This window comes from Melopsittacus undulatus, chromosome 1, assembly GCF_012275295.1.
Source record: "Melopsittacus undulatus isolate bMelUnd1 chromosome 1, bMelUnd1.mat.Z, whole genome shotgun sequence".
Classification (NCBI taxonomy): Eukaryota; Metazoa; Chordata; class Aves; order Psittaciformes; family Psittaculidae; genus Melopsittacus; species Melopsittacus undulatus.
The window spans coordinates 150,654,087-150,666,249 of record NC_047527.1 but is presented as its reverse complement, the minus strand read 5'-3'; the positions used below and the strand labels follow the sequence as shown (position 1 = coordinate 150,666,249).

At 41.7% G+C, this 12,163-nt stretch overlaps 2 protein-coding genes across 2 annotated transcripts in view; one reads left to right on the top strand and one right to left on the bottom strand.

Moving 5' to 3' along the window:
- ACAD11 (acyl-CoA dehydrogenase family member 11) overlaps positions 1-12,163 on the top strand; it is a 31,115-nt gene that overhangs the window by 9,977 nt on the left and 8,975 nt on the right. Inside the window, exons 10-13 of the mRNA XM_034065889.1 lie at positions 969-1,046; positions 1,429-1,567; positions 1,678-1,785; positions 2,506-2,604. Of these exons, the coding sequence (XP_033921780.1) occupies positions 969-1,046; positions 1,429-1,567; positions 1,678-1,785; positions 2,506-2,604 (424 nt within the window). The remainder of the gene's footprint in view (positions 1-968; positions 1,047-1,428; positions 1,568-1,677; positions 1,786-2,505; positions 2,605-12,163) is intronic.
- ACKR4 (atypical chemokine receptor 4) lies at positions 4,494-9,968 on the bottom strand. The gene is made up of 2 exons (XM_005152714.4): positions 9,822-9,968; positions 4,494-6,362 (listed from the first exon to the last, which is right to left on the bottom strand). The coding sequence occupies exon 2, from the start codon at positions 6,353-6,355 to the stop codon at positions 5,282-5,284; it is 1,074 nt and encodes a 357-aa protein (XP_005152771.2). The 5' UTR covers positions 6,356-6,362; positions 9,822-9,968; the 3' UTR covers positions 4,494-5,281.

The window sequence follows — 12,163 nt, the reverse complement described above, 5'->3', positions numbered from 1 at the left end:
TAGGATTTTTGGCTTTTGGTGGTTTTTTCCTTGTGTTTTTTGCAGTCAGGCAGAAGTGCAGATAACATGGGAAAGATTTATGGATTCATCTGCCTGTCACAAGGAGGGGGTGGGAGCAGAAACTCTGCATATGCAAGGTTTCCTGAAAGCCTGTTTGTGGTTAGTTTTGGGTTCTCCAAGGAAACCTTGTTACAATTAAAGCGCTCACTTTAAAACCAGGCCAACCACAAATAGCCATGCAAGTTTTGCAGATGAGTAGTGTTGTGCTCTGAAGTTATTTCTTGTAACTTGTGGATCAGGACTTAAAATTCTACTTAGAAAGTTGTCTTACTGCGTGTTTTTCAGAAGAGGGCACTACTTGTATTCACTTTGAAACTAGTTCTGGGCCAGCTTCATGGCTCACTGAAACGTGCTTGTGAAAATACTTGGGTTACTGCGTAGACAGTTTTACTTAGTTCAGAATGACTGCTTACATAACCTGTTAGGAATTGTTTTGACAGGACAATAAAATGTATTATTTGTGGGGTTTTTGGTGTTTGGGTTTTTTCTCAGTTAAAAAAGATTAACTGGCTTACATATGTGAATGTTATGATGGAAAACCTGAATCTGAGTTGTCAGTACATCAGGCTTTTACTTGTTGCTTTACTTTAGAGTTCACACCTCTTGTGCCTACTGTTGGTAACGCTTGTATCACCAGAAAACACTGACCTTCTAATGTCATCATCACATGCTTTAAACCACCCCAAATCACTTCCCTGTATGAGCTAAGGAACTGATTGGGATCATCTCCATGATGCATTTGAAGTCTTACAAAATGAATAGATTGCAACCAACTATATAATGAGAACCTGTTGAATATTTTTTACTGTTTTCTTGGGGTATAGGTCTGGAAAAGACACCATGTTATTACTTGTGTATGTTATGTGTGTTCTTCACTTAAACAACATCTTTCTAATTGTTTCTCTAAGGAAATAATAGCATACTATACTGGAAGTGGAAATACTGAGGAAAAATGGAAGAAACCACCACTGCTTGAGAGACTGAAGGTATGGGATAATAAATATACTTGAGAACTCTAGCAGTAAAAGAAACAGGCACTGACACAGAGTGTAAGAATGTTTGGCATATCCTGCTGGAGAAGTTACTCCATATAGAAAGAAACAGTGTGAGGAACAGTGAAAGGAAAGGAAGAAAGGAGTATGCAAAAGCCGAGAGATACAAATGAGAGAGGAGCAAAGCAAAAGTGGGTTCTATGAGGGAAATGTCTGAATTTTAAGTTGAAGACTGTAGCTATTGAAAAGAGCTGTGGGAAACAGGTACAAGGTATTTTGGACCATGGGTTAGGCAGGAAGGAACAAAACAGGCAGCAAGCCAGAATTTTTTATTTGCTTTAAAATTATTCTTGATGTTTGTTGATTCTTTCAACAGGAAATGGCCAAAACAGAAGGTCTCTGGAACCTTTTTCTCCCAGATGTCAGTGGTCTGAGCCAGCTTGACTACGCGCTAATAGCTGAGGAGACTGGGAAATGCTTCTTTGCTCCTGAGGTTTTCAATTGTCATGCTCCAGGTCAGCAACCCTGTTCTGTATCGAAAACACTGAGAGCGTTAAAAAGTTGGGCATCTTATGCCTTAGGAGTTGTATGTCTTCAGAAGTAAATGTCTGCTGATTTCTTACAGACACTGGGAACATGGAAGTCCTGCACATGTATGGGACAGAAGAGCAAAAGAAAGAGTGGCTGGAGCCTCTCCTAGAAGGGAAGATTAGTTCTTGCTTCTGCATGACAGGTATTTTTCTCCAGAAGAAAGTAAAAGACAATGGGCAGACATTTCACATGGCATGTGCAAAAAGTACAGAGCTACAAGTTGGCATGTGTTAATGAATGAATACAGCAATCTTCACTGCATCTGTGAATGTGTTCTCATATAAAACCATCTAGGAGGCAAAGTGAAGAACCCTTGCTGCCCTTCCCCAATAGTTAGGGGTTTTCATGGTTGCAGTGACTAGTATTTTTGGTTTACATATATTTTTAGTTTATCTTTAGTCCTAGAAAAATACTTTTTCTTTCTTTTTTTTTGTACCAACCAGGTTTACAATAGAACTTACCCTTTTCTTTTAATGTGCTTTGGGGTTCTCTGGAAACATAAATTAGGTACAAGTATGATTATTGTGATTAGATCTGTGTAGTTTTGCTGTATGTTATAGGTAGACGTTTTAAAACATAACCTGAAGATAACTTGCAAAACATATGATGCACTTACTTTATGTCTGTAGCTTAGCATTATTTTCAGTTCTGAAAGCATTCAGCATCTCTGGAAGGCCTGGTTCTTGATGTAGGAAGGTGGCTTTTTAACTACCAGCAGAGTGAGGTTCCAAAACCAGCTTTTCTACTGGGAGCAAAACAGTGTTACTGTCAACAGGGTATATCTAGAGCCTTATGTTTGTGGAGGTAGTACTACCTGTGTGTTTAATCCAGTGCTTTGGTTTTGGTGTTTTCTTTAACACAGAGCCTGATGTGGCTTCAAGTGATGCCACCAATATGCAGTGCAGCATTGAACGAGATGGAAACAGTTATGTGATAAATGGCAAGAAGTGGTGGAGCAGTGGTAAGTACAGAAACCTTAAATAAGAATGTCTAAGTCTAAAATTCTTTCCAGGAACTAATAAACCAAAAAATATGCTTCATTTCTGAGATGAAAAACTGTCTGTAAAGGATATAGGATGTAAAAAAGAAGGAGCTGAAGCGAGCTTTTGTTCTATGAAGCAAAATCAGAGACTCAAATCCAATTTGGGGTTTGAGGCTCTTTTTGGAACCTCTGGATTTTGTTCACAGAATGAATGCTACTATTTTACTTCATTACCTTTTTCCATCAGGTCACTTAAATGTTTATGACTGTAGCCTTTATACTTTGTTTTTATGTAGCTGTCTCGGCAGCTTGTGTGTGTGTAGTTACAGTAAGATTTGATTGCTTTTTAAAACTAGCCTGTTATGCTGTTGAACTGACTGTTGCAGGTGATTTTCTTGTATTTCATACTATACTTCCCAGAAAAAACAGTGGTAAGTGGTAAATGTCCTTGATATTGTAGTACTGTTGCTTTTTTACCACAAGATATGTGACAGCAACTTGAAAATCATCGTTCCCTGGAAGCTTGGAAGCCAACTAAATTGAGATGTTAACTGGAGTGAAACTTGAATGTTCCCTTTACGTACCTTTGAGTGTGGCAGCTACCTACTGATACATGCTGGTGCAGTACCTAGACTCACCAGAAGATAGGACTCTGTCTTTTCTAGCACTGCAAAACTGGTGGCAGAAGGAAGTGTGGTATCTTGTGTCTCTCAGAGTGTCACTTGACTGCTGGCTGCTGCCTTTGCTTGGGGTCAGTGTCTCCCAGAGGTGCATTGCGGTTCCTAAGGAAGCAATGGCAAAGTTTCTAGGAGGTTACACACACAAAATATTATTCCTAAAATGAGTTACACAACTTATAAAAAGGAGAGTGAACATGAGAGAGTAAGCATGGTTTATCTTATTGCTAATAAAAGTAACTGGGACAGTTGGATTTGCATAAAGACACATACAAGGCATTGCAGTTTCAAGAGGTGTAAGAAACACAATACACGCAGCTTTGTGTTAGGCAGCCTCCTTTTCTGCCCAGCTGATTTTTCAGGGTTATTTTGGGTGGGTTTGTTTTTTGGCATTGGTCACAATGTCATTCTGGCTGCAACCAGTGCATGTTTGTGAAGACACATGCAAAGAGTCAGTTGCCCTGTGGAGGAACTGAAGTTTCTTCCTGTGCTTTGCACATCTACAGTAAAGCACTAACCCTAAACATACTAACTTGGCTTAAATGTCTCAGATTCATTGTGTATATATAGACCATCTGCCAAGCACTTCTGACTTTATCAGTTCACACTCTAGTATTTCGCAAAATACTGGGCAGGAATTCTGTTAGCTTTTGTCATCCAAACAGAGGGAAAAGGCTCGTGTCTTGTTTATGCTACTGTTGTTTCTTCTTTTGGAGCTTTCTTCTTCCAGTCCCTAATTTTGTAACCAGGAGCAATGTCTAAAAATGAGAGATTCTTGTTGGCTTTTGTAATCCATAGCTTGGGTGTGTTGTCAGAGCCCATGGGATGTTTGAAGACGGGCTGTATGCTGTAATACTGCTCTTCATGTTGAAAGCTAATATATCTATATATAGTTGAAATGCTCCCAGATACTCATGGAAAACTGCTGTTTTCCTGGAATCCAAGCCACTAATGTGGCAGGGGATAGTTTTGGGACCTCTCCATAGAAAAACTAAATCCTACCGAGTATGAGCTCCATATGGAATCAGAACCTCTCTCATCCATCAAGCAAGGCCTTGAGCATTTGCTGGTTGATAAATGACGATGATGGTAGATGTCAATGCCCACTAAACCAAACCAAGCATATATGAATAAATGAAAGGCAGTGCACTTTCTGGATTCTTTGATTTTATTGTATCTTCCTCTGTTTTAGTAGACACAGTTATGGCAGTGTTTGGTTCATTTTACAAAGTCTGACTAGAAATTCCAGGCCCTGTATCTGAAGATTAACTTAACTTTTTCTTACATTTGTGCTAATGCTTTGACTGCACTGCTCTGGCATTTACAGAGATCTAGAATGTGCCTCCCATAGGGCACTGGCCTTGTGGAAGTTTAGGGTGAGCAAAACAAGAGACATGAAAGGTTAGTTTTGGTAGTTAGTGGTGTTTATGGAGGATGTTGTTGTGACTATACATATCTGGAAACACACAGAGAATGTCTCCCCTTCCCAGTTCTCAGCCATGAACTTAGACCTTAATTCAAGCCGCAGGGCTATCTATGGAATGATAGTTGAGGAAAGAAATGGAACTGGTTTACTAGGTAAATGTTCCATCAATTTTACCAAACAGTTGGGAAAACACAAGATTATTATCTTTTGGTACAAATGATCCTGTAGTGCTGCTTTATTGCTGATGGTTTCTGTTTTAATTAGATGTTTCGACATGTACAAGTTGTTTGTTCTCTAGCTTATATTTCCAGGTGTTTCTAGGAATATCAGTATTTAGTTCTTGCCTGATGCTTCATTTTGATCAAGATGTTCCACTTTGAACTGCTCTGTAGTGACTTGGCTGGTCTGCAGGTTCAGAAAGTCATCTGAAAGTGGACTTGCAGAGAAACAGCTGCTGAAACAATGCCTTTGGATAACAATATTAGTAGTTATAATTAATACTAGTAAATAATTCCCTTGGTTACATAAGATGATAATGAAAGCAGTGGAGATTCTATATAGTGAAACTAGTTGTTTCTTCAGTATGGTCTTCGTAATTCATAGAAATCTCTTCAGTTCTTCCATTCTGTTGTTGTCTTCTCCAGTACCCATAATTTTTTGCAATTTTCATAATGTGCATTTTAAAAGAGGCTCCCAGAAAGACATAGAGAAGAGGATTCAGGCAAGTGTGAAACAAAGCTATGCTCTTGGTGACCTGGAGTGCAACATCTATGCTTTTACTTGTCTCACAGTCAGTGACCAACATGTAGATGATATCTGTGGCTCGCCAGAACTTGACAATGTTGTAAGGTAGCTGGGTAATAATGAAAGTAGTCACTACTGCCAGCAGGACCATGAAAGGTCGAGACTTTTTAGCACTTGCAGATCTAAAGATTGCTCGAGCAGTCGCTGAATAGCAGATCAGCATTACTAGGAAAGGAAGCAGAAATTCCAGGATAATTTCCAGGATTTGAATGGTTGCTTTTAAGAGCGTTTCCATGTTCATTGGAAATACTGGAAAGCATTCGTTCCTGTCATTGTGTTTCTTGACTTGATTAAATACCAGTTCAGGGATACTGAGGAAGATGGCAGTCAGCCAGACACAGATGCAGGTAACGCTGCAGTGTTGACCAATTCTTCTGTGACCCCTAGATTTATAAGTGGCCTTGTATCTATCTACACTGATACAGGCCAGGAACAGCATGCTGGAGCTGAAATTCATGGTGTACAGAGAAGAAGCGAGCTTGCACATTGAGTTTCCAAGTTCCCATCCCTGCACTGCATTTGCAGCCCAGAAGGGGAGTGTAAAGAGCAAGAGCAGATCCGCAATGGCTAGGTGCATGATGTACACATCTGTCTTAGTCTTCGGTTTCTTGCAATAGGCATAAATTGCAACCACTAATGAATTTCCAGCAACTCCAAGAGTGAAAGCCAGTGCATAGAACACGGGGAGGAATACTTTACTGAAGTTTCTCACATCACTTTTTTCACAGAGAAGCTCGTATGTATCGTAATCTATAACCAAGTTGCCATCATCCTCCTCGTCCTCAATCCAGTAATCAGTTGAGTTACTCAGATCCCAGCCCATGGCAAAACTACAAGACGCACACAAACAAAAACAAAACAGGAGGGGAAGGGAACACCAGAGAAATAATACTGAGTTTAAATTTTAACATTTCTTTTGAAACCTAAGCCCCTTACTCAGGGTTTAAAGAACCCCTAGCTCAAGTTTAGAAAAGTTGGCTGTTGAGAGTACTTTTTTGAATAACCAAAGTAGAGCTAGACCATGGTGGAGGCACAAAATAGCGTAACTGACTGCCTGCAGCCTTCCAGTGTCTGAAGGGGGCTACAAGGATGCTGGAGAGGGGCTCTTCATCAGGGACTGCAGTGATAGGACAAGGGGTGATGGGTTCAAACTGAAACAGGGGAAGTTCAGGTTAGATCTAAGGCAGAAGCTCTTCCCTGTGAGGGTGCTGAGGCGCTGGCACAGGGTGCCCAGAGAAGCTGTGGCTGCCCCATCCCTGGCAGTGTTCAAGGCCAGGTTGGACACAGGGGCTTGGAGCAACCTGGTCTGGTGTGAGGTGTCCCTGCCCATGGCAGGGGATTGGAACTGGATGATTTTAAGCTCCTTTCCAACCCAAACCAGTCTGGGAATCTATTAGTGAGTCTGGCTGTGCAATACAAAGTAAAATGGATTCAATTGAAATGTTTTCATTAAACTTAGCATTTGAGATTGCAAGGTGCTTTGAGTGCGTTTCACTGATTTCCACATTTCAGTTGAAGAGCCATCATTGCTTAAACTGCACTGACTCAGCTGTGTTTGACAATATTCCACTGCAAAATAAATCTGTACCTTTATAGGGTTAAAATTGCACCTTCATCTTTATAGCCTCTTCAAGGCTGAGTACCAGTTGAAGGCTGTAAATGCTTTTACAATAGAGTGCGTAAGAAATACTAACAGATTAAAGCTGAGAGGAAAGCAGTAGGATTCTCTCTACTGTCATAACTTTTGGCAAATTTGGGATATGAGTATAATATAGGAAGAGTGGGCATGTATACTTACGTGTCTCAGGCACACGTATGTATACATGCCCATTACGTAAAGCACAGCTGTGGTGATGGTTGCACAAGCTTAGTCTAGTCTCCATCCCACAGAGTGTGAGCCATACCAACAAGGAATTCCTTCCAGAATCAAATTGCTGTATGTTGCATCTTCCTGCTGGAGACTTTTCAGGATGTTATGACAAGAAAGGAATCTTACCACGTACAAAACTGCCCACAAGTACCCAAACAGCTCAGAAGCTCTGCTGCTTTCACAAGTACTATCTCATGACAGATTTACTCTGTAAACACTAAGGCTGCATTCCCAGTGCCAGTTTAGGGTTGAAGCTGGAGTGTTTGTATGATTATGTCTCAAGCAAGTCACATCCTACAGTATTTTCTTCTTTTCCTCTAATTGTGTTCATTGACTGATTTGATGAAATTCTTTCTCTTGCAAACTACAGCCCTGCAGTGCCTTGTTTTCTTGCAATGAATGAGACTAAGATTTCCTAACAGCAGTAGCGAAAAGGAGCTGAGAATGAAAAGCCCATCTTCCTTTCTCATCCTCTGCAGTGGTTCAGAATTTCAGGCCATTGTTACTGAAAGCTGCAATTTGGCAATTTCTGGTTTTGGTTGATCCCCCCCCAGTCTACACTTTTTAAAGAGTCTGTTAGAAATTAACTGCTTGGTTTGGCTTCATCCCTAATGGCTGTGGGATTATTTTGTTAGCATTTCAAAACACTTCCTGAGATAAACTTTAAACCATGATTACTCCTATTTTAAGTCTTGTAATCTGTCATTTACTGTTGCCTAAATAAGGAGTGCAGAATGGAAAACCACAGTAATTCATGACATGGTGTCCTGGGTTCAGCAGTAGCAGTCATTTTTTCTTCTTGGTAGCTGGTGCAGCACTGTGGTTTTGACTTTTGTGCTGGGAATGTTGTGATAGGAAGTATGTTTTGAGTTACTGCTCAAATGTTTTGGTTTGTCCAAGGACTTTGTGAGTCTCATGCTCTGCCAGGGAAGGAGGGGAAACCGGGAGGAAGCAGAGATAGGTCACCCAATCCAAGCTGGCCAAGGAGGTATTCCATACCACAGCACATCATGCCTGGGGAGGTAACTGGGAGTTGGTGGAAGGGGCTGGAGCTAGCTCTCTGCTGGCCTGGGCTCATTTCGGCAGGTGGTATCGTATTCTCTCTCCTAACCTAATGGCTAGGCTAACCCACGCTAACCCAGGCTAGGCTAGTCTAACCTGGGCTAACCTAGTACTATGTCATTCCAGGTTACTGTTGCCAATGAATGGGCATATGATGATGGTGCATTCCGTGTAAGTTTTCTCTACATGGGTCGTGTACATTCGACTTCATGTGGATCTATGAGTATATCCCCATTATTCAGCTTGATGTGATAGAACACAGGACACTTGGGCAAGGGATGTCTGTTCTATGCCTAACAAGCTGGATTTTTCAGCTGGGGTAATCTTTTGCAGCTTTATGTACTTGGGATAGAGATTCAGAGATCAGCAGCAAATGCATCAGACAAGAAACTGCTGCAGGGAACACTTAAGCCACTTCACCAAGATTAAAGGTTTGGTTTTGGTCAAAAACACTTATTACAGAGCCCATCTGGGAATGCTTCATCAAATTGGACCCCTGGCAAATTGTCTTGAAAGCAGAACACTAACCATTTCAGTGTGAATGTCAAGGCAATTGCGGATCACAAAGCAGTTTGGCTGTGACAAGGAACATGTGCAGCTACCCGATAGGCTTTTGTCTGACCTGGGATTGTGACAGAAACAAAGTTATCTAAAATGCAATGGTTGATATTTTCCCCTTAGAAACGTGTTTTGAGTAGCATACCCGTTCCTATTTATCATTCCTGTTAATGTTGTTTCTCAGGCACACCTATACATGCCGTTACATAGAGCAATCCCATGGGTGTCAGGTGCTGAGCAGTGGTGGAATAAGCTTAGTCGAGTCTCCATCCCGCACAGAGAGCCACCTTATTCCCACATGGAATTCCTTAAGAATCAAATTGCTGTGAGTGCGTGGAGACTTCTCAGGATGTTATGCACAGGAAAGAATCTTATCACATACAGAACGACACACAAGTATCCAAACAGCTCGCAAGCTGCTTGTTACCAAGTGCTGTTCTCTAGGAGGGACATGAATAGATACATTAACAGGCAGCTTTGCATGTTTTCTTGCAGAATTATTCCAGCCTTCCAGTTACAAATTCATTGTTTCTGTGTGTTTAAACTTCACAGGGGATTGTATTGTCTGCACATTGAATTAAGTTAATATCCCCAGTTTAAACAGACAGCGAAGTGAATTAAGCAGCATTCTAGTCATCTACTGAACAGTCCTAACTGTTAAACTGGAAATGAGCATGTGCCTTATGAAGTTGGCTTACAGAGAAACACCATTTCACTAAGTAATCCCTAGCTCTTCTCCGTATAAACAAGATAAGTACATCACAATATAGAAAGCAGTGAATAATAAAGCAAAACTAACCTTCTTTTGTCAGCAGGCTAATAGCAGGTACTGCGAGTGCGATGTGCTCTGGTGAAATGGTCTGAATTGCTCAGATACTGCATGTTGTCTTCCAGCACCACACCCTCATCTGGAAGGCAGTTGCACTTTCATTTTGACTGCTTTCCTGGAAACTCTTCTCATGGTGAGCATGTGTATTTCCTACGTTCCAAGAGGAACGTGAGTGTTCTTTGGAAGGTTACAGCTCTCTCTTGCTGTTTCGCTGTGGTGTTGGTTGGTTTGTTCCTGAGGATCCAAATGTTTGTTGGTTTGGGGTTTTTCATGTCATCAAAAGGCTTTTATCAAATCACACCTTTAAACAGGAGAAAAGGAGAGAAACAGGGGGAGGTCTGTTGGGGGCAGTTACCTGTAGGGGCTCACTATATTCTTCAGTTTTGATGGCTGCCTATATAAGGCTTTAAGGGATTCTTATATTCCCTTTTTAAGTAACATGCAATAGAAAGATGAGTTCGCTTTTTGCAAGATGGGGGAGGTTGCTCTTTCAGTATGTGGTATGGAACAAAACCAGGAACATGATAGGGAAAAGATAACTTGTCAAATGGAGTATAAGCAGATATCCTGGACCCTGTGGGAGAGCTGTCAGAGACTTGGATGTTACCGGACTCATAATAAAAGTTAGTGTTTGGCAATGTGTGTGTGGAAGCTGCAAGCCAGGCAGATGCTGAAGAAGAAAAACAGAAAGATGTTATCCCATCCAGGAGGTTTCTCCCACTTAAACTGTGCTGTCTGTATTATAGAGTCAAAACTTGGACAGGAAAGGGATGATGGAGAAATGCTGCAGTTTGTGTGCAGGTATCAGTATTTCTGCCCTGAGGCATGGACTTACCTGTGTTAAGAATTCTATAAGTGACTGGATTTTGCTTCAGTTTCCACAATCTACAACTTCAAATTGGTCTCTTGTGCAGGAATATGTTGTGCAGTGTCAGGAGCCTTCCATGATCTTCTGGAGCTTTTGCTGGAATCATCCTGTATACTGTAGCAGTGTCCTGAGTTCCAGTAAATGCAATACTGAAGCCAAATAACAGAGATTTTGAGGTGGCCACAGGTCAGGTTTTGCTTTTGGCACACTGACTAAATTGACACACCTGCCACAGCTGGATTGGCCATCTGTGCTTCAGCATGTGAGAGGAAAGCTCCTTCAAAATGGGCAGCTAAGGATGGAATGGGCACATGTTTTCCGCATACTTCTGGCTGCATTTATGTTCACAACAAGAAAGAAAAATGGTTTGGGAGAGGAATTGGAGTCTAGGGAAAGTGCTGCAATATTTGTGCATATTTAATAGAATTCCGGGCTGGTTTGGGTCAAAAAGGACCTTAAGATCATCCAGTTCCAACCCCCTGCCATGAGCAGGGACACAATGTTTTCATCTTGAGTTCTCTCAGTGCTTCACAAGTGTTCCTCAGGGTTGCAGATAAGACATTTGGGTTGCTTCCAACACCTCTGCTTCTTGCAAGTTGCGTTGTGCATAGAGGCCTGAACTGTATCTCTTTGCAGTAAGTGAATCTTCCAGGCTTTGTCTCAGTATGGTCCCCAACAAGGTCAGGTTAGAACTGTGCAAGCTGCCAAGGAAATATGTCTGTGTATTGCCTGCAGAAAAGAATGTTGTGTTACCTGTGCCTAAGTAAAGGGTCCTGTGGGCAGGCTGCAGGAAGGCAGTTCATGTAAATCCTGTGCTGTTTGTTACCATTACATTTCAGTTCAGCCCTACAGACCCAAAATAACAAAAGATACTTAGTAAGAGTGAATGCAAAATGACTGTGGATCTTGTTAAACTAAGAAGTGCTTGTGGCTGCATAGAAGTGGGATGAAGGTGAGGAAAAGCCATTCCTAAGCTCAGCAGCAGCTCTCACTGGCACTATGTGATACTGTGAGCTCAAGCTGGGAACAAGCAGCCACATTCAGGGATGGAACTGTGTGGCCTTTGCTGAATACAACCACAGCATTGTCTCTCTGTACTGGTGGCAGCCATATGTGAACTAGATGCCCAGCAGCCTGGCTCCTTCAGTTATCTGCAGAAGATGAGCTAAAACTATAGAATATATTGTGCTAGTGAATAGAAGTTACTGCCTGCTCTTGGGGGTCCCCTTTTCTCCATTGGAGGGTCTCCATATTACACCAATCAATGCCATGCTTCCATCCACCCTACTCAATCCAGTTTCTGCTTGTAGGAGAGTCCAGAACATGTGGTTACCAGCTGACACGTCTGTCACGTCACCACAGGCCCCTAATCTGTAGCAGAGAGAAGTAACCCACCAGGCTCACTGGTGCAGCAGCCAGCATGGCAAGAGTCATAGGTACTTGG